Source organism: Chrysemys picta, chromosome 14 (assembly GCF_011386835.1).
Source record: "Chrysemys picta bellii isolate R12L10 chromosome 14, ASM1138683v2, whole genome shotgun sequence".
Lineage (NCBI taxonomy): Eukaryota > Metazoa > Chordata > Testudines > Emydidae > Chrysemys > Chrysemys picta.
The window spans coordinates 40,940,083-40,962,422 of NC_088804.1; the positions used below are offsets into that span (position 1 = coordinate 40,940,083).

A 22,340-nucleotide genomic window follows, 5' to 3' on the forward strand; every position below is an offset into this window, starting at 1 on the left:
GCCGCCCTTTCACTGCCCGTCTTTTGGCTCAGGCAAGCTGCACGGGACTCCAGGAGCCCAGAGTAGTCCAACGGCTCCCCTTCTCCCGGGGCTGGCTGAGTTCCTGGGAGATCAATGCACAGACCGAACTGGGTCTCTCACCTCTGTGTGCAGAACACCGCGCCCCAGGGGTACTGCCCGGAGCTTCCGGCCATGGGGGATGGCGGAGCAGCGACGCAGACACACATCTGCCACTAGAGGCCGCCCTGCACACTGTGAAACTAACGAGCACATCCCGGTGAGCAGGTGCCTGCTGCAGGCTTCGGAGGCTAGGTCCTTCCTAGCCAGAGCCATGCTAATTTGCATGGCTTTCCCACAATGCTTTGCACGGACCCGGCTCTCACTCTGAGCCTTCCACTACCTGTTGGAGAGCAGCTCGCTGGCCGTTCGGGTCCGGTGCTTGGGATACACCAGGAGCTCCTGAGACCCCTGGATCCGCTCCACCTCCTCCTGGGAGCTCAGGGCCATTATCTGCTCCTCACTGTGGTAGCCGGTTGTCAGGGGGGAGATGGTGTCGTCGGTGCCCTCAGCCCCACTGCTGAGAAGGTCGCCTCCTTCGCACCCACTGGGAGGGCAACGAGCACAGGGTCAGGCTCTCTCTGAACCGCCAGGGCTTGCATTGGGGGAAGCACCACAGCCCCCGGCCTGGGCGATGCTGGGCTTCGGAGCTGGGCATGGCAGGGTTGGCGTGGCTGGGAGAGAGCCATAGTGCTGCCCCCGGTGGTCATGCAGCAACAGCACAGGTGGCAGGAGGGGAGGAGCAGCAGACCTGGCTGCCATGGGGGAGGGATCACCTGGGGGGCAGAGAGGTGGCAGGAGAGGGCAGCAGGCTGCAGAGAAGGAAACAGAGTAACCCGGCTCCAGGCCGAGCTGCCCCTGCCCGGGCCCCTTAGGCCATCTATGCACCTGCCTTGAAGCCATGCTGTTGTGAGAGTCCACGGTGGCGGCCGCCTGCAGGCCTGTCTCGTCGCCCGGCGCCGGCTGGTACAGGTCGTCCAGGACTCCGCTGTGCACCTCGTCTCCCTGCCAGGGGAACAGCAGCGTCACCCAGCGCCCCTCGGCCTGGCGCCTGCAGCGCTCCTCCCCCCGCCCACACCTACCTGGCACAGCTTCTGGGTGAGGACGTATCTCTCCACCCACAGGACGGTGGACATGTCCCTGTGCTCCTTGGTGAAGGCGTGGAGCCACTGGGTGAGCCCGTCCACCGTGGCCTGGCACAGCACCCACAGGAAACGCACCATGTTCAGCGCCCGCTGCACCATGTTGCTTCTCTCTGCAGGGACGGGGAGGGGAAGCTGCTTTCTGGAACCGCGGCACCCAGCTTGGGGAGGGGCCCCCGGCCACCCGGAGGTCAGGGAGGGCCCCGGCTGGTCTCCCCCATGGCTCACTCAGCGTCTGGCTGCTTTCACAAGGGCCCGGCAGCACCGGAGGCGAGGTGGACCCCAGGCGCCTGGCTGAGCCCCCCACACCCAGCCCAGAGCGGGGCTGGAGGCACACACAGCCCTGGCCTTACCGCGCTGTGCTTAGGGTGAGTGGTGCCCCCTGCCTGGCACAGAGCAGGGTCCAGTCTGGCAGCCCCCCCACCCCCTGTCAATCCCCTTGGGGCATGGCTGTGCTGCCCTGCTGGCTGTGGGCACGTTCCCTCCCCAGGCCCTGGGGGGAGCAGGGCAGGTCGTCCCCATGGGGCGCTCTCTGGCAGATCCCACTCTGGGTGTGCTGGGGGAGGGAGTGGGGCCTGGCACGGGGGGGGAGGCAGTCAGGGCTATGGGGTGCCCATGCCATAGGGGACGTGAACCCCCAGCTCTCCCCATCTTCCAGAGCTTCCCACCCACCTGTGTCGTCCTCCTCTTGGTCCTCAGGCTCTTCAGGCGTCTCGGCCTCACAGACGTCTCCATCTCCGCCGTCCCCTGCAAGGCAGGGCGGGTTACGCCCCTGAAACCAGCCTGACACCCCCAGACGGTCATGCTCAGCCTCCATGGGGCTCGCCGTCATCACCCCCTCGGGCTGGCCCACGACAAGGCTCCTCTGGGGCCTGTGGGCAATGGGAGGGGAGCAGGGCCCCTCTCCAGCAAGGATTACCACATACCTCGTGGGGAGGGGAATGGGGCCCCAGAGAGGAGGGGGGAAGGACAGGGAGGGAAATGGAGCCATTGGGGTCATGGGGAAGGACACCCCTTCGCCACGTGGGGCCGGGATGCTGCTGGCCTCCCCAGGTGTGACGCCCCCTCCGTCACGCTCTCCCCTCCAAGGGACAGGACATGCCCAGCCAGGGCTCATCCCAGCTTGGGAAGGGACACATGGCGAGCCCAGAGGGCTCCCTGCCCCATCTATCCCAGCCAGGGCGAGCCGGGCAAGGGGCAGAGGAGGGCAAGCCAGTCCCACCTGCTGGCGACTCAGCATCCTCCCGGTCCTGCCGCTGTCGCTCCTTCAGTGCAGACTTGGTATTGGTCACCCAGGCCTGATACGCCAGCTGGAGCCGAGAGACAAGGTGCAGAGCTCAGTGTCCGGCAGCCGCCAGCCCCACCGCAGGCATGGCCTGCCCAGGACCAACCTGCCCGCTGCCCCTCCTTGTGAGCAGAGGGCAGGCGGGCAGCTGGGGGGCGGTTCCTGCCCAGACACGAGCTTCTCAGAGGTTTGTGCCAAAATATCATCCATAAACTACCCAGGGTGTCTGCAAACCCGCCCTGCACTGGAGTCTGGTCCTGTCTATCCCCAGGGACGGCACTGCCACGCTGACCCGGGGGCCATCACTGCAGCCTGGCCGAGGAGGGGGAAAGAGGACGCGGGGTGGAGACGGACAGGCACAGGGGGGGAGAGGGGGATGGGGCTGGACAGAGGAGAGACAGACGGATAAGGACAGGGATAGGTGGACAGAATGCGGATGGACGGACGGACAGATGAGCAGAGTGGACAGACGGACGGACACCCAGTTTGTCCAGCCATGACCACGGCTAGCAGGTAGTTGCCCGGCTCCAGCAGGGCCGGCTGGGGGCTGCCCTTACCTGGAACGCACTCTGCTTGGCTGGCTTCTGCTCCTCCAAGCTGGCCTCCTCCTCCTCACTGTCCGACTCGAAGAGGAAATACTCACCCGAGTGCAGCACTGTGGGGAGCCGGGGAGGGGGAGACAACACACAACAGCCGGTGTCATGGAGGGTCCTGCAGAGGACGCAGCCCAGGAGGGAAGGTCCCCGCCCCCACCCCCCCCAACTCCTGGGGGGAGGGGAGGGGAGGGAAATGGCGCTCAGACTAGGCCCCACAGCACTGATGGCTCTGTGGGGCTTTGACCAGCTCAGCCCAGGATAAGGTGACGTCAGGCTTATGACTCTGGGGGCAGAGCCCACCTGGAGGCGGCCCTGAGCGTGGCGTATCTCAGGGCACCATCAGTGCAACCCAGCGAGCAGCCGCTTACCCCAGTTACGGTGCTCCTCCCGGCGGGCTCCCCACGGACTCCACTCTCGCTGCACGTGACCCGAGCCTGTCCGCGGGGTCCTGCCTGCGCCCTAGATGTCCTCGCACCCTCACCCGAGGGCCCAAAGGGAGCCCGATGCCCCAGGTCCTTCCCCGGGACCCCAGAGGAGCAGTGGAGAAAGCGGGCAGGGCGTGGAAGCCACATGGAGAACGCAGCTCGAGGAACCACTCCTGCTGCAGGGTCAGGAACGGTCCTCTCTGGGCGGCTGCCCGGCCGGCTCCTGCTCCTGATGGCTCCCAAGCGTGGAGGTGGGCAGGAATTCACCAGCAGCCAAAATGGGACTCCTACCTGGAGGCCTCTTCCAACAAGCAGTGTCTTGGAGGGGGGTAGCACGAGCTCTGCGGGGCTGCCTTGCCTTTCAGCAACGGGGACGTTCTTCAGGCAGGCCCCAGAGGCTGCCTCAGCTCCAGTGGAACGAGCGCAACCATGGCGCGGTGGGTCGAACGTGGCTAGCTCCTACCACGCCTTCACCCGGGGAGAACCGCTGGTCTCTACCAGCAAAGGCCACGGGCAGCGTGGAGGTGTCCTGGAATTATTCTGTTCTGCTGGCGTGACTCGCCAAGCTCCCTGTGAGGGCTCTTCCTGCTAGGGTGGGAGCTGAGCCCTGCTCTGCCCAGCACAGGAGGAGGAAGAGGACTTTACTTCCTCCAAGGGAGGGCCCCTTCTATCAGGCCCCGGTGGAGGAGAGGACGGTACAAGGGACACCTCCCTTACCGGGGGTCAGAAGGAACCGAGGGCCGGTTGGGTCGGCTCCGCGCCCTTTATGCCCTTGGGCGGAGGGTTGGGGGAGGACAGCTAGGGCATGGGCACAGGCCCTGTTCACACTGATGGCCAAAGAATCCGATCTCACGCACCCGCGCACCGAGAGTGGAGTCCCCGAAGAGCCACCAAGCGCTCTGCCGGATGAGAATTAAAACAGCTGCATCCCAATCAGCCACCGAGCAGCCCCGGAGCCTGCGGCTAGCGCCCTGGGGCGCAGCGCTCACGGAGCACGCTGGCACCTCTACGGCCAGGCACTCGGGGATTGGCCGGGGCCATGTGCCAGCTTGCACCAGTGACTTCCGCAGGAGGAACCGGTGCGCACGAGAGCTGAATGGCACAGGCCCCTGTAGGCAGGGCCCCAGGCGAGTGCTCCGGGGCAGCTGTGCTACACACAGATTAGCTGCACGGTTCGCTCACGGGACCCAGCCCCGCCTAGGTTTAAGCCTGAAGCCTGGTTCCAAGGACCCTCTGCTCGGGGGGGGTGGGGGGGGGGAGGGGGGATTGTCTACAAAGGGGCTCCAATGGGCACCTAGGATCTGTTCCCAAGCCCCTCACTGATTAGTACCGACAAGCACAGAAACACCAGGTTAGCACCCCAGGGTGTGGGTGGGAAGCAGAGGCGGGAGGAGCCGGGCTCGGGGCCACGCAGGGCAGGACAGACTGCCAGCACCGGCGCCAGCCGCGACGAAGGCACCATTGGAGCTGCAGAGGGAGATCGGCCCTGCCCCTGCTGCAGCCCCCCGCAGGCGTTAGTGACCCCCTGCCAGAAAGGTTAGAGCTGAGGGCAGTCGCCCGTGTTAGTGCTCCATGCTGGGGCGGGGGCAGTACCTGCGGCATGGTCTAACCAGGGCCGCCACCAATTCTTCCTCTGCCGGGAAGGGTCCTTCTCGCCACTTGGCTCTGCGGAACGGGCACATCAGAGGGTGAGCACCAAGTCGGCCGGGGCTGGACGCCTGTCGGCCGCACCAGCTCGCACCCTGCCCCACGGCAGTCAAGACCATGGCACAGATCTCGGAATTGGGCAGGGCACAGCAGGGGAGGTGACCGGCCATGCCCAACGCGCTGGGTGGAAATGAACACGCCCGGTGTGCCCGACCCAGCCTCTGAGGCTGCTTGGGGGGGAGTGGGGCAGGGAGGGAGGACCTCTAGCTTGCTCGCACTCTTCACAGCACAGAGTCGTGGCCCCAGGAGCGCCCAGGCCGGCAAAGGAACTAGCGCTGCTGTGGGGGCATGAATCCTGGGGTGGCACCATCTGAGGGCAAACCACCTCGCTGCACGGCTAAGGGAGGGTCTGCGGGAGAATGGGCATGGATGTGGGGCTTCCTGGGGCAGGGGAATGACAGACACACGCGGGAGGGAGGGACAGACAGATGTTTCTGCTCAGCGTGGGGGGTTATGGGCCACCTGACTCTCCAGGACACTGGGTGTGGGCCATGCAGCCCCACCCTGTGCACCCCAGGTCCCCAAAAGCCACTGCCAGTTCTCTCCAGCCCGTCCTACCCAGCCAGGCTCCCATTGGGATACCAGCCCGGTAAAGGGCACTGGGTGCACAGGACTCCCTGGGGGTGGCAGCAGGAGCTAGCGCTGGGCTCGAGATGCTGCCGCTGCTGTGGTGCCCCAGGCCGGCCCTGCCATTCTCACCTGGCTGGTCCTCGTCCGGGGCCTCGGCAGAGTCACTGCGGCGCTGCCCCAGGTGGTATTTCTCCTGCTTCGCCCGGATCCTCTCCATCCTGCAGCCACAAACACAGAGCAGCTGCGGGCGCTGGCGCTGTCTGTCCCCCCACTCCAGCCAGCTGTCTGATCACAGCCAGCACACAGGGGCCCCAGCCACAGGTGCAGGAGACCTTCTCCTTGCCCAATTCTTCCCCTACCCCCAGCTGGGGGGGTCCATCTCCCCCCCACGGAGCCAGGCGGCCAGCCTCCGTTCCCCAGGCCCCCGTTTGCAGAGGGGCTGTGGGCAGCGAGAACCCCCGGCCCGGGGCCCGCCCTCTCGGCTGACTCACTGTCGCTTGAGCTGGGCCAGCGACTTCTCCTCGGCGTGCCGGTGGGAACTCATGCTCTTCAGGGTTCTGGCCTTGTACAGCGCGAATCCTCTGCGGAGACAGCACGGGGCAGTGAGCCGGGGCACCCCCCGCACGCTGCCCCCTGCCCAGGCGCTGCAGCGAGACAACCTCCGCCCCCGGGACACCGCGCCCAGAGCTCAAGGCACAAGGGATCCAGGAGCAGAGTACTGGCACCTCCAACTTCCCCTGGGGCCCCAGGCTCTCCAGCCCCTGCTGGCCTCTGGGCGGGGCCCCACAGGAACTAGGGCCTCCAGTCCCCGGCGCTCCATGGGAGCTGGGGGAAATGCGACCTTCAGCCTCTGCCGGGGGCACAAGCAGGGAATGCCACCTCCATGCCAGTCCGGTTCTCAGCACAGGCTGGGCCGGTGGCAGAAGCGCTGGGGATCGCACCTCACAGGGAGATCCTCCCCCCCGCCCCTGCTGTGAGGGGGCTCCCAGCCTGCCCCACCAGCATGCATCCCCTGGCCATGCCGCCCCCACCTGGAGGCCTGCAAGGCCGAGGCCTGGAGCTCCATCATGACGTGCAGGAAATAGTAACTGAGGAAGACTCTGCGCTGGAGGAGGAGGAAGAAGAAGCAGATGCTGTCCCAGATGATGCCAGCCTCCTCCACGGGCAGCGAGCAGTCCTGGTCCTTGCCCATCTCCTTGGCTGGCAAAGCAGAGAGACAGGACCGTTCAGGCCGTGAGGTGGAGCTCGGCGACCGCAAGGCAAACAGCAGCGCGAGGCTGGGTCGGACTCCGTCCCCGGCACCAGGGCTATGTCTACACAGCACACTAACCCAGGTCCTGACTCGGGTTTGAGCCCACACCCCTCTTCTGTCCACACACAGATCTGTCTGACTCAGGTCACAAGCACTCAGGAACCAGGTCCTCGCACCCAGCTGGGGGGAGCGTCACAGCCTGAGTCCCGTTGTGACTCGGGGCCATGCCCCGTCGCTGTGCAGTGTGGACATAACTCAAGCCGCGGACCTGGCTCAGAAGGGCTGCACAGCGCAGTATGGATGTGCTAGCACGGCTGAGAGGCCCAGGTTCAGCACCTGTAAGCCCAGTGCAGTGTGGACACTCCAGGGTGGGCTTGAAAACCCCCAGTCTACAATGCAGTGTAGACACATCCTTGGAGACCCTGGGCCTCGACCTCCACACTGCAGGCATGAAGATCAGCCCCCACCTTCCGGACACTGGGAGACCTCAGGCTCCCCTCCCACAGTGCTGGGCCCCGCACTTCCAACCCCACAACACCCTGAGCCTTGGCCCCTCCCAGCCTCTTGACACTGGGGGACCCCAGGCCTCAGTGGGCCAGCCCCTCACTGCCAGCCCCCCGATACTGGGATAGGCCCATGGTCCAAGCCCCTGGCATACAGCAGGGGGTGTGAGAGAGCAGGGGGGCTAGTATGAGGTTCTGCTCCCCCCCAGAGATCCTGGCCATGCCCGGGGTGCCCGCGCTGACCCTGCCAGCACAGCCTGCCCGCCGGCGTTCTGCCCAGCGGCCCGAGACTCACGGTCATAGTAGCCCTTGACGGTGCAGACCAGGCTGAAGAGTTGGATCACCCAGCAGAAGTTGCTCTGCATCTGCTGCACGAAGACGCAGGAGAGGAGCTGCCGGGACAGAGTGGGGGAGGGGGTCAGCCCCCCCTCGCTGTGCCAACCACTTGGAGCCAGGGCTCCAAAGGGCCCTGGGACCATTCCCCTCCCCCCACGCTGCCCGCTCGGGCCCCTGCCACTCTGCTCCACACTCCCCTGTGTCTAAAGGAAACGCATGCCCAGCCCTGCTCCGCCAGGGCTTCCCAAAGCACAGGCAGAAGGCCCCTACGGAGGAGGGGGCTCCCACAGGGGCACGTGAACCCTGCCCAACCCATCCGGCCCCAGGGCCACACGGGGCTCTGAACTGTGCACGGACAAGGAAGGCAGAGCCCCCCTCGCCCACCCAGCCCTGGGGGATGTCTTCACGGGGCCAGAGGAGCAGGCAATGGGCAGATAACCAAGGAGGAAAGGGGCCAGGGCAAGGCACAGAGTGGAGCTGGGGCTGGCCCCAAAGAGGGTGCATAGGGGGTGCTAAGAGGGTGCTCCCTTGGGCTCTGGCAAACCCAGCCGTGCCCCTGCCCCCCAGGCCCTGCCAGGGCTCTCCCAGCCGTGCCCGGTGCCCATTCCCCGGGGGCGTCGGCGGGGGCAGGTGCTCACCGACAGCATGTTCTTGGAGATGATGACGGTGACGTTGTAGAGGATGAGGCAGTCCCAGAGCACCAGCCGGGCCTTGGCCGGCTTGCGCAGCATGGCCGTGCCGAAGAGCAGCAGGTAGAAACAGGCCAGCAGGTAGCCCAGGCCGAAGATGCTGATGCGGGTGGCACCGGTGATGAAGACCACGACCAGGACGAACCAGAAGAGGTAACGGAACACCACCACCTTCAGCATGTCCAGGTACGACCTGCAGCCAGGGCAGCCGGCTCATAGCAGCGCTGACAGCCCTGGAGCCGCGGGGCAAGGGCGGCCCTCCCACCCTATCCCTGTGGCACAGTGGGCAGCTCGGTCCTGGGCCGCTGGGGGTCTGGGTGGCAGGACACCCCTTCCCCAAGGAGCAGAGCAAGAGGCCCCACAGGCCGCCAGATGGTCTCCATGCCTCATCCCCTCCCTGTGGCCCTCTACCGTCAGAGCAATGTCCTGCTCCCCTGAGCCAGGGCTCCCCAGCCCGCGGGTCCCCAGCCCCCCTGCCCAGTGCTTTCAAGGGAGCAGGCCCTGTGCCCTCTGGGTGCTTCGGCACAGCCCCACGTGAGCCGGGAGTTGCCCAGGCCAGGCCCCGCTACCTGCGCTTGCCCATCCCCTACCTGCAGTTGATGAAGTTGGGCACCGGGTTGGGTCTGCCCCTGGCCAGCTCCAGCTGGTCCGTGTTCTCCCCGGCCGCCCTCAGCCACTCCTCCGTCCGCTCGGCTTCAAAGACCTGCCACTGCTGGGAGGCACAGAGCAGCAGCAGGAAGTCACCTGCAGGGAGAAGAGAGTCAAAGGGACCCAACCATGCCAACACCATGGGCACCTTGGAGAATGAGCTGGATGGACCCCAGCCAGGCCCCTCCTCCAAGGGGGCAGACCCCAGCTGGACCCCTCCTTCTCCCACCAAAGGGGTGGACCCCAGCCAGGCCCCTCCTCCAAGGGGGCAGACCCCCCGCTGGGCCCCTCCCCCTGCCTGGGAGGCACAGCTGGTTCTCACCTCCATGGAAGCTGCTCCCCGTGACATGCCCAGAGGTGCGAAGCGCATGGTGAATACCCAGCTGGCCGGGTCATGGGGCCAGTGGGCGAGGCTGGCAGACAAGTTCCTCTGGCTAGCAGGGGGGATATGCAGGGGGAGAGTCAGGCCTGTGGGATTCCCCTGGGGAAGGACACTGGCAACCAAGACTCTGCTCCCAAGGCCTGGAATGAGGCATTTCCCGGGGGGGGACATGCGCTGCCCAGGAGCCAGTGCACTGCTTTGAGGGTGGGTGGACAGACAGCCGGGAAGGAGGAGGCACCAGTCCCATGGGGAGCAGTGGGGCCACGTGGGCCGGGGGCTTGCCCAGGGCGAGGACGGGTACTCACTGATGAGGTTGGTGGAGTTGGGCGCCATGTAGAAGTCGGGCAGATACATCCATTTGATGAGAGCCGAGTTCATGGGATGGAGCGGCTCCACCTCCAGGGATAGTCTGCCAAGGAGAGGAGAGGTCACCGGAGGAGCGGGGCACACGTGCCCCCACCATGCCCATGTGTCTGCTCCCAGGCCTGCTACAGAGATGGGGGTTCGATAACACACAAGCATCAATGCTCCCCGCAGCTACTCCCTTGTCCGTGCAGAGATAAGAGGGGCAGAGGGGAGGAAGAAAGGGGTCCTTGCCCGTGCTGAGGTTGGGGGCTGGGGTGAGAAGAAAGGGGGTTCTTACCCATGCAGAGATCTGGGGGGGGAGTGTCTCTGCCTGTGGAGAGGTGGGGGGGAAGGAAGGGGTCCCTGCCTGAGGAGAGATTGGGGAGAGGGGAAGGAAAGGGTTTCCTGCCCATGCAGCGATTTAGGAGCAGGGCTTCCAAGCATCCCCCGCTCTCCTGGTCCCGGCCCCCTGGGCCTTACCTATGCAGAGGGCGGGGGGGATGCCCACGCACAGCAGGTACTGGTAGAGCAGGAAGAGGGCCAGGAAGAGGCAGTACTTGGGCCAGAGCCTGGCGATGGCGGCGCGGCGGCGGCGGGTCAGGATAACGACCAGCCAGCAGCCGTGCAGGATCACCATGAAGTTCATGCGCTGCCCAATCACGTTCACCGTCATGAGGAAGCAGACCTGGGCGGGGAAGACGAGGGGCTGAGCTGCCGGCAACCCCATGCCAGGGGCCTGGCTGGCGCCGCCCTCCCCACACCGAGCCAGCTGAGGGCAAGAAGAACAAGGGTCCCCCTGCGCCCGCAGTGTCCCCCCTCCTGAACTGCACCCCGGGCAGCAGCGCCAGGGAATCACCATCCTGGGGGAGTTAATTCCCCACAGCCAGTGCCCGAGCGTTTCCGAAGGCAGGGTCTGGGCGGGGGGGTTTGCCTGCCATGCTGGGGTCCTGCTCACAGGACTGGGGAGCGCCCGCTCCCATAGACACGCCGCTCTTGGCGCCCGGGCTGGGGGGCTGCCCTCAGCCCTGCCCTCTCACCTCCAGGCCAAACTTGTAGTAGAAGTAGTTGATGAAGTATTTGGCGCAGCTGATGAGGCCCTGGTCCAGATGCTCACGCGACGCCTCCTCGAAGAGCGTCTGGGTGGCGGGCGGCGCCAGCTGGTACTGCTTGCGGTAATACTCCTGGCGCCGGTACACAATGGCCTCGAAGACGAGCAGCATCAGCACCAGCAGGTGGTTCTGCAGGGGAACGGCCAGGGGCGAAGGTGAGTCCCAGCTGGGAGCGAGGGCTTGGGGCATGGCGGGCAGGAGGGGTCACCCCACCAGCCATGGGCGAGGTGCTGGACTGCCCACGGCCCACATGGATTCACCGGCTTTGCTGCTGTGACGAACTGGGACTGTTCTTACTGTGGTCTGTGAATGCTGACAGGGGAGTGTGGCTAGGATAGTCTGCATTGGGGGATGGGAGACTGCCCGAAGGAGAATACCTGAGCATGTAACATGAGAACCCAGGAAGGGGTTGGAGGCCAGGTGACACCTTGGCCCGGGAAACTGAACAAAGGCTGTGGGAGGGGTCGCTGAAGGCAGAGTGTTGGAAGCTGGCTGGTGAGATGGCTGGGAGGCAGAGGGGGGCTGGGATGCCCTGGGACCCCAAGATGGACCTAACTGAGGGGGGTCCTGTTGTCTGTGCCTGCAAGACCTGTCTTGGACTGTATTCCTGTCATCCAAATAAACCTTTACTGGCTGGCTGAGAGTCACGGTGAATCGCAGGAAGCCGGGGGTGCAGGGCCCTGAGTTCCCCCACACTCCGTGACAGCTGCCAACGCTGACCCCGGCGGAGGGGCAGGCGGTTCCCGTTTTCACTGGGCCAGTGTGGACAGCGGGTGAATGCGGGTGAGCTGGTGCCTCCGAGGGCTCAAATCCTGCCTTGGGCCCCACGGGAGGAGCTGGGGGTCTCTGTCCCATGCCCACTACGCGGGCATCCCCAGCAGGAGCATGGCAGCGGCAGAGCGGGCCGCGAGTCCAGCAGAGAGCAGGAGCAGTGCCCCCGAATCACCCACCTGGATGTAGCCCAGATTGGGGAAGCCCTTGCGGATGCCGAACCAATTGGCAGGGTCCACGGGGCCCCGGTAGAGCGCGGAGTTCTTCACCTCCGCCTCCAGCAGGTTGGTGTCATTCAGCTGAGGCTGCGGCGCAAACACACAAACAGATGTCAGCTGCCAGGCGTGGGACCCAGCCCCCCGGCAGGGGGTCCCCATGATTCTCCATCGGAGGAGGGGCGTCAGGCCCACCAGCTGCCAATCCCTCCCAGTGCCTGGCAGCTGCCTGGCTGATGCCCGCGCTGTCCTGGGGCGGCAGCACATTGGGCTGCCCTGCAGGGACGGGCATGCCGGTGGCAGCTCCCGGGGGCAGGATGGAGGGAGCCCTGCCGACCTCCCAGGGCTGCCGGCTGCGGGAGCCCACAGGCTGAGCGGGGAGCCCCGATCCCCTCCTGGATCCTGTCCCGTCCCTGCCCCGCGCACCTCGGTGCAGTTGCTGGAGTACTCGTGCGGGTCGACGGCCTTTAGCTGGTAGAGCATCTTGCAGACGATGATGATGCAGACCCAGATGGTGCAGAGGCAGGAGGCCATGTGGCGGAAGCGGCAGTAGGGCAGGGCGAAGGCCCAAAGCGCCACCAGCAGGAAGTTCATGACCGACACCTGCAGAGAGCACATGGGAGCAAGGGCAGAGCTGGGGGCGCTGGTCAGGGGCCCCCACCTCCAGGGACACCTTCCAGCCTCACCGCCGACGGCCAGGGCCCCCCACTGAGTCACGTGGCAGCCGAAGGAACCCCCAGGCTAGCTAGCGGCCCCCTCCCACCCCGACGCAGCGCTCCCCCTGCCCCGAGGATCCCACCCCCCATACGGGGCCCTCCCGATGGCTGGCAGAGGCAGATTGCCCAGCAGCAGCTCCAGGGCCAGGGGGAACGGGTGGGAGGCCTCGAGGGCATTTTCCTTCCTGGGCTCCCGAGCACGCCCGCCCATCCCCCGTTACCTCCTGCAGCGCCACCCACACGGTGTAGAGCGCCACCAGCTTGAGGACGTGCAGCTCCAGCAGGCGCCGCACAAAGACCTGCCCGCGGGTGAGGATGTCGGAGAAGGTCCAGCCCAGCACCACCAGGCGCTCCAGCACCAGGCCCCACTTACCGGGCACCGCTGCAAAGCAGGGCAGCTTGTCAGAGCCGTGCGCGTCCCCTCCCCCACCAGCGCCCCCCGTGTACCGTGCGCGTCCCCTCCCCCACCAGCGCCCCCCACCTGCCGTGCGTGTCCCCTCCCCCTCCAGCGCCCCCCACCTGCCGTGCGCTCCCCCTCCTCCACCAGCGCCCCCCATGTACTGTGCGCTCCCCCTCTCCCACCAGCGCCCCCCACCTGCCGTGCGCTCCCTCTCCCCCACCAGCGCCCCCCATGTACCGTGCGCGTCCCCTCCCCCACCAGCGCCCCCCACCTGCCATGCGCGTCCCCTCCCCCTCCAGCGCCTCCCACCTGCCGTGCACGTCCCCTCCCCCACCAGCGCCCCCCCATGTACTGTGCGCTCCCCCTCTCCCACCAGCGCCCCCCACCTGCCGTGCGCTCCCCCTCCTCCACCAGCGCCCCCCACCTGCCATGCACGTCCCCTCCCCCCACCAGTGCCCCCCCACCTGCCATGCACGTCCCCTCCCCCCACCAGTGCCCCCTACCTGCCATGCACGTCCCCTCCCCACACTAGCGCCCCCCACCTGCCGTGCGCTCCCTCTCCCCCACCAGCGCCCTCCATGTACCGTGCGCGTCCCCTCTCCCACCAGCGCCCCCCACCTGCCGTGCGCTCCCCCTCCTCCACCAGCGCCCCCCACCTGCCGTGCGCGTCCCCTCCCCCCCAGCACCCCCCACCTGCCGTGCGCTCCCCCTCCTCCATCAGCGCCCCCATGTACCGTGCGCTCCCCCTCCCCCACCAGCGCCCCCCACCTGTCGTGCTCTCCCCCTCCCCTACCTGCCGTGCGCTTCCCCCTCCCCCACCAGCACCCACCCCATGCCCTGGGTGCCCTGCCCCTCCTCCAGTAACCCCCCCACACCCCTTGTGCTCTCCCAAACTCCTTCCCCACCAGCCCCCCACCGGCCCTGCACTCTCCCTGCCCCCTCCTCCATCAGTGCCCCCTGCCCCCGCAGGCTCCCTCTCCCTTCCCAACATCTCTCCCGCCAGCGTACCCCCGGTCCCCCCCACCCCCACCCCGCTGGGCTCCGCCCAGGGCCCTGAGAGGCGTTTACCTTCGGAAGCCGAGTCGGAGTCTCCGGGTTCAGCCTCCTCCTCCACATGGGGCAGCAGGTGGCTCCCCGGCGCCGCCTCGCACCTGCGGGGGGGGGGGGGGAAGAGAGGGACAGGGTCTCAGGGGAGGAGCCGAGAGGGGGATCCTCGGGGCTGGGACGCAGGGAGCAGAGGCCCTTGAAGAAGCAGAAGTCAGATCCCCAAGGTGGTGCCCCAAGTAGCACAGAACCCACCAGTGCCAATGCGGGGTCTTGGGGTCAGCCCTCAGAGGGGAGGGGGCCCTGCTGAGCCACCTGTCCTGCTCCTGCAGCCCCTGGCATCCGACAGACACCCCCGGCAGCGCCCTCTGCCGATCCCACGCGCTGCACTGGCCATCTGGAGCCCGCTGGGCACAGCCCCGGGGCCGCTCACCCGCCCCAGCTCTCTGCACGGCAGCGTGCCCAGGGCTGGATCCCGAGGCCCCGGCAAGAGCAGCTCAGAACAGGGCTTGGCGCCGAGCTTGGCTCCAGTGCCCACAGCTGACCCCTCCCTAGTTCAGGGCAGCAAGGGAGGAGGTTGGGGAGGGAGGCCCAGCCCCACAGCGCAGCCAGCAGCAGGCACTACCCAAACATGCAGGAGCCCAATGCTGCTCCCTGGCTGGCTGGGAACCAGGCACCGCACACTCCATTCCTCAACACGTGGGGCAACTGGGCAGGGGAGGTGGCGTGGGGCTGCCCAGGGGCAGGGGAGGTTCCTCAGGGAAGGGGCTGCGGTGCCCATGCACAGGGAGATACCAGGACTTCACTGCCCTCGTGTCAGACCAAGGGGCATGAATGCCAGAGGCAGGGTCCCATGCCAGCCCACCCCAAGCTCACATCCAGGCCTGTCTGCAGAAGGGCCCCCTGCTCGCAGCCGGGGGGGGGCGGTGCCAGAGGAGCACCGGGCTGGAGCAGACAGGATGCCCGGAACTGCGCCCTCTCCCCCAGACACACCTCCTAGAGCCTGCCCTTGCCCCAGCCCCTTTTCCGGCTCCGTGTCCCCACAGACCCTGCTTGGTGTATTTCCCGCAGGCCCCTCCGCCAAGCCAAACCCAAGGGCTGGGCTGCGAGGTCTGGCTCCTCACGTACTGGGGCACCAGGCAGGCCAGAGAGGAGGCCCCCAGCACTGCTCAGGCGGGAGGGGAGCATACCTGGGGGCGGGCGGGCTCCGGGGCTCCGGGGGGGCCACGTGCTCCAGGTCGGTGATGCGCATGAAGGGGCGGTGGAAGTAGTGCAGCTGCAGGATGCAGGCCAGCAGGAAGAAGCCCGGGATGAGGATGCTGGAGAAGAGCTCGGAGACGCTGAACTGCTCCAGGCCCAGGTCGCCCAGCCTGGATGGGAGGAGAGCGGCTGAGGACCAGGGCGATGGAGCCCCCTCCCTCTCCCCCCCCGGCTCCTGCATCCAATCCCAAACGCTGCTCCCCAGCCGCAGCGAGCAGAGCTGGAGAGCTCCAGCCGGGGCACTGCCCAGGTCCCAGCCAGGCCCAGCCCTCGGCCGGTGGGAGAGCAGCTAGTGTAACCCGTCGGGGGAGGAGAACGGGCATGCCGGCAGAGCGCCCGGCGACGCAGGCTGTTACTGACACGGAGACACCCCGGTCCCGCCCATTCCCGGCACGCGCTCCATGGGAATTGCCTGAGCGGCCGCAGCGGGAGCTGGAGTCTGTGCTAGGAGAGGGGTCGGGCTGGGAGAGGCTCTGCCACAGACGGCCTTTGGGGCAGTCCTTGCTCCTCTCCGTGCCTCAGTTTCCCTCTCCATAGCCCGGGGGGAGGGAACAATCCTGCCATTCCTCTTGGGGGAGTCGGCCCCACTCCCAGGACAGACCCTGCCCTGCCGAGGGGATGGGGCGACCCCACCTGGTGACTCTGCCCCTGGGGCAGGGTTTGAGCACCTAGGAGCGGAAGCAGCCACTGAGCAAGGCTTGGCCTGGAGCACTGTGCGGGCAGCGTCAGGGCTGGCCGGGGGTGTCACTCACTGCTGGTCGGTGAGGCCGGTCAGGTTGCGCCAGTACATGGGGAAGTCCTCGAACTGGAAGGTGTAGACGGCGATGAGCACCAGCATGGTGTAGGCCACCACCAGCCACCAGAAGCCCTTCAGCAGCTTCCTCCACAGGCTGTAGTAGACCTGCGGGGACGACAGCCATGAGCGCCTGGGCCCCGCCTCCCGTGTAGCCCAGAACCCGGCCGCACCCCCAGCTCCCAGCAGGGCTGCCCAGCTTCTCTGTCCTCAGGGTGGGCGCAGCGCCCCCTCTCCTGAGCCCACGACCAGCCAGCACCAGCACCCCGCCCAGCGCAGCCCTGTCACGCCCCTCGGAGCCTGGCCTGGACCTCCAGCGGCGGTGCTAATTCGATGCCCCTTGCTCTGCCCCGCCTGATGGCTGCCACCCGCAGTGGCCCAGTCACCCCATGGGACCTTGGGGGTTTCTTTAAGCCTGGGCACGGAGGGCTGGCCGGGAAGCACCCTGCCCAGCGGCCTGGTGCACCCGCCCACATGACACAGGTGGGTTCCCCATCACAGACAGCGGCCGGTCGCAGGGTAGGTGTCCAGGTCGCCCTGGAATCAGACAGCAAGCGGCTGCCGAGGCCAGCACCCCATGCAGGGAACATGCCCAGCCTAGGCGCCTCGCAGGGCTTGCCAGCCAGCCTCTCCCGGCGGGCGCAGGCCTCACCTGGAAGAGGAGGAGGCAGAGGAGGAAGAGGAGCATGTAGACGATCTTATAGACCACCAGGCGCCCGGCAAAGCTGACCACGATGAACATCCCGGCACACACGTAGATCCAGTACTTGGCGTAGAGATCCGTCAGCAGCTCGCCCAGGAACTTCAGCATGCTCCGCGGCCGGCGGGGCTCTGCAGGGCACAGCGGGTGAGAGCCGGGGACGTGCCAGGCCTGCGCCAGCGAAGCAGCTCCGGGAGACCCAGCATGCACATTTCCCTGGCGGGCGGCAGGCTCCGGCCCCAGACACGCAGACAGACAGCAGGGATCAGACAGCGACGGGCGCGATGCCCGGAGCCAGGGCAGGGGGATCAGAGATCACCCACAGGTGGCACCCGGCACGGTTCCTGGGATCAGAGGTCACTGGTGCCCAAGATGCCCTGCTCCGTGCCCAGGCAGAGGGAGGCAGCTCCCCAACCCCCCATCCCCCATTGCAAAGCAGCGAGCGTGCCCAGGCTGCTCCGAGCAACACCCGTGGGCCCTGTTACTGTGGGCAGGGGGCACATGGCTGCCCTTGTCCCTCCACAGTTCTATGTGGCCGGACGCAGACCAGCCCCTCATCATCCCGGCACGCAGGTCCAGCGCCACGACGGCCCTGGCCAGGCACAGGCTGCGCCCGCTCCAGCCCAGGGCAGGGCGGAGGGCACAGCAGCGTCTCCCCTGGCCCGGGTGCACTCCCTGCGGCTCCCCCTCCAAAGGCTGCCGTGGGCTCCCCGTGGAGGTGGGGGAGGCTGAGGCCCCGGGCGGGCCGTGGGGGAGGGGTGCTCACCTGCGTCGGAGACGGTCACCTCCAGCAGAGAGGCGGGCGGCCGCCGGCACTTCAGCAGCTTCTCCTTCACGAACTGCCGCAGCAGCAGCCAGAAGGTCAGGGTGTAGAGCAGCTGTGGGGAGCAGCGGGACATCAGCCGGGCTGCGGAACCAGCCGGCCCGGAGGCAGACGGGCAGCGGGGAGGGGAGTGGGGGATTACCTTGGCCCCTAGGTCCAAGCAGGGGTATTTGGTCCTGACCAGCCCCAGCTGCTCCAGGCTCATGAAGCCGACGCGGGTGGGCAGCTCGGGCTCCAGGTCCATGCCCCAGACGTACTGCAGGCTGCAGAGCGCCAGGCCGTAGAGCAGGAGGAAGGGGGAGCAGAGCATGGCGAAGTGGTGCCGGCTGCGGACGATCCAGATGAGGCAGGCCCAGAGCAGCAGCACGAAGGTCAGCCAGCTGTGGTAGGTGATGCTCCACACCTGGCCGGGAGAGGAGGCTCCGCCCTCAGGCCCTGCACCTGGCTGGCGCACCCCTCCCCATGTTCCATGCCAGCCCAGCCCAGCCTGCACCGGAGCGGGGAGCCCCAGTATGGAGCCGGCGCACCCCCTGCCCAGGGCAGCCCAGCCTCCAGTGGGGCTCAGGGCCCCTGTACAGAGCTGGTGCACCCCCTGTCCATGCCAGCCCAACCCGCACCTGGGCAGGGAGCTCCAGTCCGGAGCTGGTTCACCCCCTGCCCATGCCAGCCCAGCCCCCACTGGGGCTCAGAGCCCCTGTGCAGAGCTGCTCCCACCCCCCATGTCAGCCCAGCCCTCCCCAGGGCTCGGAGCAGGTGAACCCCCACCCCATGTCAGCCCAGCCCCCACTGGGGATCAGAGCTCCGGTCCGGAGCTGGTGCAGCCCCTGCCCAGGCTCACCATCATGGCGATGAGGGCACAGACGTAGCTCTGGTTCATGATCACGTGCCCCAGCGCGTGCAGGGGCAGCCTTTGCCTGCGCCGCTCCGGCTTCTTACTCGCTGCAGAGAATCACAGGGATGGTTAGAGCAGCCCCAAAGCTGCCCAGAGACACCCCCAACAATACCAGGCCACCCCACGGCTCGTACCAATCACCTCCCAGAGAGGAGCCCATCCCACTGGGCACGAAGGCTCCAGCTCATCTCACAGCCCCGAAATCCCTCTCCCAGCCCCTTCAGCTCCAACCCCCTGGAGGAGACAGAGTGAGGCTAAAAACTGGCCAAGCACCTTGGGACTGATGTAGATCGAGAGCGGCACCGACAGGTCAGGGGCCGTGGGGATCGGACAGCGACGGGCGTGGTACCCGGGGGAGGGGGGGGGGATCAGACAGCGATGGGCGCAGTACCCAGGGGGGGATCAGACAGCGACGGGCACGGTAACGGAGGGGGGGGGGGAATCAGACAGCAACGGGCGTAGTGTCCAAGGCCAGGGCAGGGGGGCTGTGGGGATCAGACAGAGATGGGCGCAGTACCCGGGGCCAGGTCGGGGGCCGTGGGAATCAGACAGGGATGGGCACAGTACCCAGGGCCAGGGCAGGGGGCTGTGGGGCCGTGGGGATCAGACAGTGACGGGCGCGGTGCCCAGGGCCAGGTCGGGGGCCGTGGGAATCAGACAGTGACGGGCGCAGTGCCCGGGGCCAGGTCGGAGGCCGTGGGAATCAGACAGCGACGGGCATGGTGCCCGGGCCAGGGCAGGGGACTGTGGGGCCGTGGGGAGCAGACAGGGATGGGCGGGTGCCCGAGGCCAGGTCAGGGGCCGTGGGGATCACACCTGGGCAGCGGCACAGGAACAGACCCTCCCATTCTGCACCCCAACACCATGGGTAGCTATGCGACTCCTGGAGGTGCACGTCCCTGCAATGCTGAGCTCTGACCACTAGGAGTCACCTTTGCTTCACCCCAACCGAGCTGAGCCCTGGTACTACTCAGCCAGCCCTGGCTGCTGGGGTCCCTTTAACACGAGCAGGGCTGGGGGGCAGCCCATGCCCACCTCACTGCCAGGGGCAGAGCAGGGCCCAGGGCCTGTGCCAGCCAAGCCCTGGAAACTCCCCTCTGGAGGCTGCACCATCCTGGGTGCAAGGAAAGGGGGTTCCTGGGGCGGGGGCTGCAGGCTTGGGGTGGGGACCAGCTAAGGGCAGAGGGAGCTGGAGCCAGGCGAGTGGGGCCGCAATGGAGCCCCAAGCCCAGGAAAGTCCCGTGGCACCAGCGGCTGGCACCGCAGGGCAGTGCCCAGGGAGGGGCAGCTGCTGCAGTCACTCAGCTGAGCAGCCCCCCAGCGTGTCTCTCCTGGGCTGCTTACGGCCTCTTACCTGGCCCGATCACGTGCACGGTGCAGTTTTCAGTGTCCGCAGCTGAGGCCTCGGTGCCCGGGGACAGCATCCGCTGGGGGAGAGAGACAGGAGTGGGGTGAGCCCCAGTCTGGAGAGCGTCAGGCCTGGGCATATGGGCTGCCAACGCTAGGCGGCTTCACAGCCACGGAGGGTGCAAGGGGCAGGTCTGTGTGCTCCCCTCCTCCTGCCTCCCCCGCCATTATCTGCCCAGGATGTTCTCTCTTTCTCACACACTCAGACGCACCCCTCCTGCGCCACAAGACCCCCCCCACCCAGTGTCCCCAGGCCCTTGACCCTTTCCCTCTTGCCCCCCCCCCCATGGACTCTCCAGCATAAGGCACAAGAGCATCCCCCTTCCATGCCACCCCCCTCCGGCCCCACTAACCCCACGAGCCCCTGGCTGGCTGGTGCTAACGGCCCAGCACCCCCCTCTGCCCTGAGGGAAAGCTGGGGGTGGGGGGCTCCCTGTCACCCCTCCGAGCCATGGGGAGTCCCCAAAGGGCGAGCGCAGTACAGGGGCCCCATTCCCGAAGCCCCAGGGGCCAGTGGCTCCACTCCTGACCTCGGTGTCTTCTGCCAGGCAGTCTCCCTCCCTGGGCCAGCTCTCCAGCTCCACCAGTTCATCCTGGGGCTCCGCCGCCACCGCTGACGCCTCCGCCTTGTCCTTCTGGGGGGGGGGCGGGAAGAGCCAACCTCAGCGCCTCGCTCCCACACGCACAGTGGGGCAGGGACCCCGGTGGGGTCTCCCCAGAGCCAGGCAGAGAAGGACTGCGCCCTCCCTGCTCTGAGCGGGGAGATTCTGGGAATGAGCCGCCTGGAGCAGAACCGTCCCTGTCCCTGCTCTGGACGCCGCTGCACATAACGCCCCCAAATCCCCCTGGCCACATGCCCCATTTCCCTCTCCAGGGTTCCCCAGCACTCTGGGGAGCTCGCTGCAGGGCACAGTCCGGGCCTGGCAGGGACCCCTCGCTGAGGAGGACAATCTGCAGTGGGGCAGCCAGTGCTGTGGGGCTCTGGCCCCACCATGCTACGCAGCAGGGCGTGAAGAGTTCCACTTTCAGCCACTAGCTGATTGCTCTTTGTCCACATCCCCAGGTCGGCACTGGTGCCCTCTGGAGCACCAGCTTCCCAGCTGGCACGGCAGCTCTCAGCGGCACCTTCTCGGGCACAGGGTAGGGCACAAGGGGGCAGAATGGGCCCAGCACTGTGTTGTATACAGCCCCAGCGACCCTCACCCGTTCAGAGGAGTCCAACTTCCTCAGCTTCAGCAGAGAGGCCACGGTGAAATACAGCACCAGCAGGACGCCGGGGTTCACGTAGACCGGCCAGGGGTGGCTGGTGTTGAGGAGGAGGGCGTTGGGGTTGGTACAGTTCAGCGGCAGGATGAAGGCCTTCAAGCCGAATACGCTGGAGGGAGGAAGGAGGCGGCGTTACACCCCTGGGCGTGGAAGCAGGACCAGGCTGGGTACGGAGGTGCCGGCGGCTGGGTGGGCTCAGGTACACGCTGATGCTCATTCACAGGCTTGCACCGGCCAGAGCGTGGGGTGCCCCAGTTCTGAGCACGCCCCAGAGCCCCTCTCGCTGCCTGGGACGCCAGTGGGAAAAGCAGCTGCGCTTTCTTCCACAACGGCACACTGTTTCCTTTGCTCCGTTTGCCATTCGCCGCCCCCCCTTCCCCGTCTGCCGCCTCTCCCGGCCACTCTCCAAACGGCACTGCCTGAGCCTTTCCCACCCCACCTCCTCTCTCCAGGGCTCCAGCCCCCCTCGCAGGTCATCCCTCCACTTCGGCTCTGTCCTAGAGCCAGACAGAACCCCCCTGCCGGCCCAGTGATCCACCCGACCGGGGGGCTCAGGATCGGTTCTCAGCCCAGCCCTCCCACCCCAGCGTCCTCGGCTTTCCACATGGCCGCCGCGCCCTGAGCAGAGGTTCCCGCTCAGCTGAACCCAGCCATCGTACAGCTGAACCCAGCCGGTGACCACACAGATGCCTGCGCTAACCGACTGAGCGTCACAGCCCCACCGAGGCACAGAGCAGGGCTGAGCCGGGCCGGGCCCACACCACACACAGCGAACCGGGGGCAGAGCTGGGACCAGGCCCTGCGCTAACCGACTGAGCGTCACAGCCCCACCGAGGCACAGAGCAGGGCCGAGCCAGGCCGGGCCCACACCACACACAGCGAACCGGGGGCAGAGCTGGGACCAGGCCCTGCGCTAACCGACTGAGCGTCACAGCCCCACCGAGGCACAGAGCAGGGCCGAGCCGGGCCGGGCCCACACCACACACAACGAACCGGGGGCAGAGCTG

The 22,340-nt window shown here is 67.2% G+C and overlaps 1 protein-coding gene across 1 annotated transcript in view; it reads right to left on the reverse strand.

The window, feature by feature from the left end:
- Positions 1 to 22,340, reverse strand: part of PIEZO1 (piezo type mechanosensitive ion channel component 1 (Er blood group)) — a 107,195-nt gene that overhangs the window by 11,944 nt on the left and 72,911 nt on the right. The window contains 30 exon segments of the mRNA XM_065567334.1: positions 401 to 604; positions 950 to 1,062; positions 1,140 to 1,312; positions 1,872 to 1,946; positions 2,422 to 2,509; positions 3,042 to 3,139; positions 5,099 to 5,170; positions 5,912 to 6,000; positions 6,274 to 6,363; positions 6,814 to 6,982; positions 7,833 to 7,929; positions 8,512 to 8,755; positions 9,153 to 9,306; positions 9,898 to 9,975; positions 9,978 to 10,001; positions 10,418 to 10,622; positions 10,975 to 11,175; positions 11,997 to 12,122; positions 12,459 to 12,635; positions 12,970 to 13,130; positions 14,217 to 14,299; positions 15,383 to 15,562; positions 16,205 to 16,353; positions 16,898 to 17,076; positions 17,712 to 17,823; positions 17,911 to 18,171; positions 18,607 to 18,707; positions 20,015 to 20,087; positions 20,598 to 20,702; positions 21,271 to 21,442. Coding sequence (XP_065423406.1) covers positions 401 to 604; positions 950 to 1,062; positions 1,140 to 1,312; positions 1,872 to 1,946; positions 2,422 to 2,509; positions 3,042 to 3,139; positions 5,099 to 5,170; positions 5,912 to 6,000; positions 6,274 to 6,363; positions 6,814 to 6,982; positions 7,833 to 7,929; positions 8,512 to 8,755; positions 9,153 to 9,306; positions 9,898 to 9,975; positions 9,978 to 10,001; positions 10,418 to 10,622; positions 10,975 to 11,175; positions 11,997 to 12,122; positions 12,459 to 12,635; positions 12,970 to 13,130; positions 14,217 to 14,299; positions 15,383 to 15,562; positions 16,205 to 16,353; positions 16,898 to 17,076; positions 17,712 to 17,823; positions 17,911 to 18,171; positions 18,607 to 18,707; positions 20,015 to 20,087; positions 20,598 to 20,702; positions 21,271 to 21,442 — 4,053 coding nt within the window.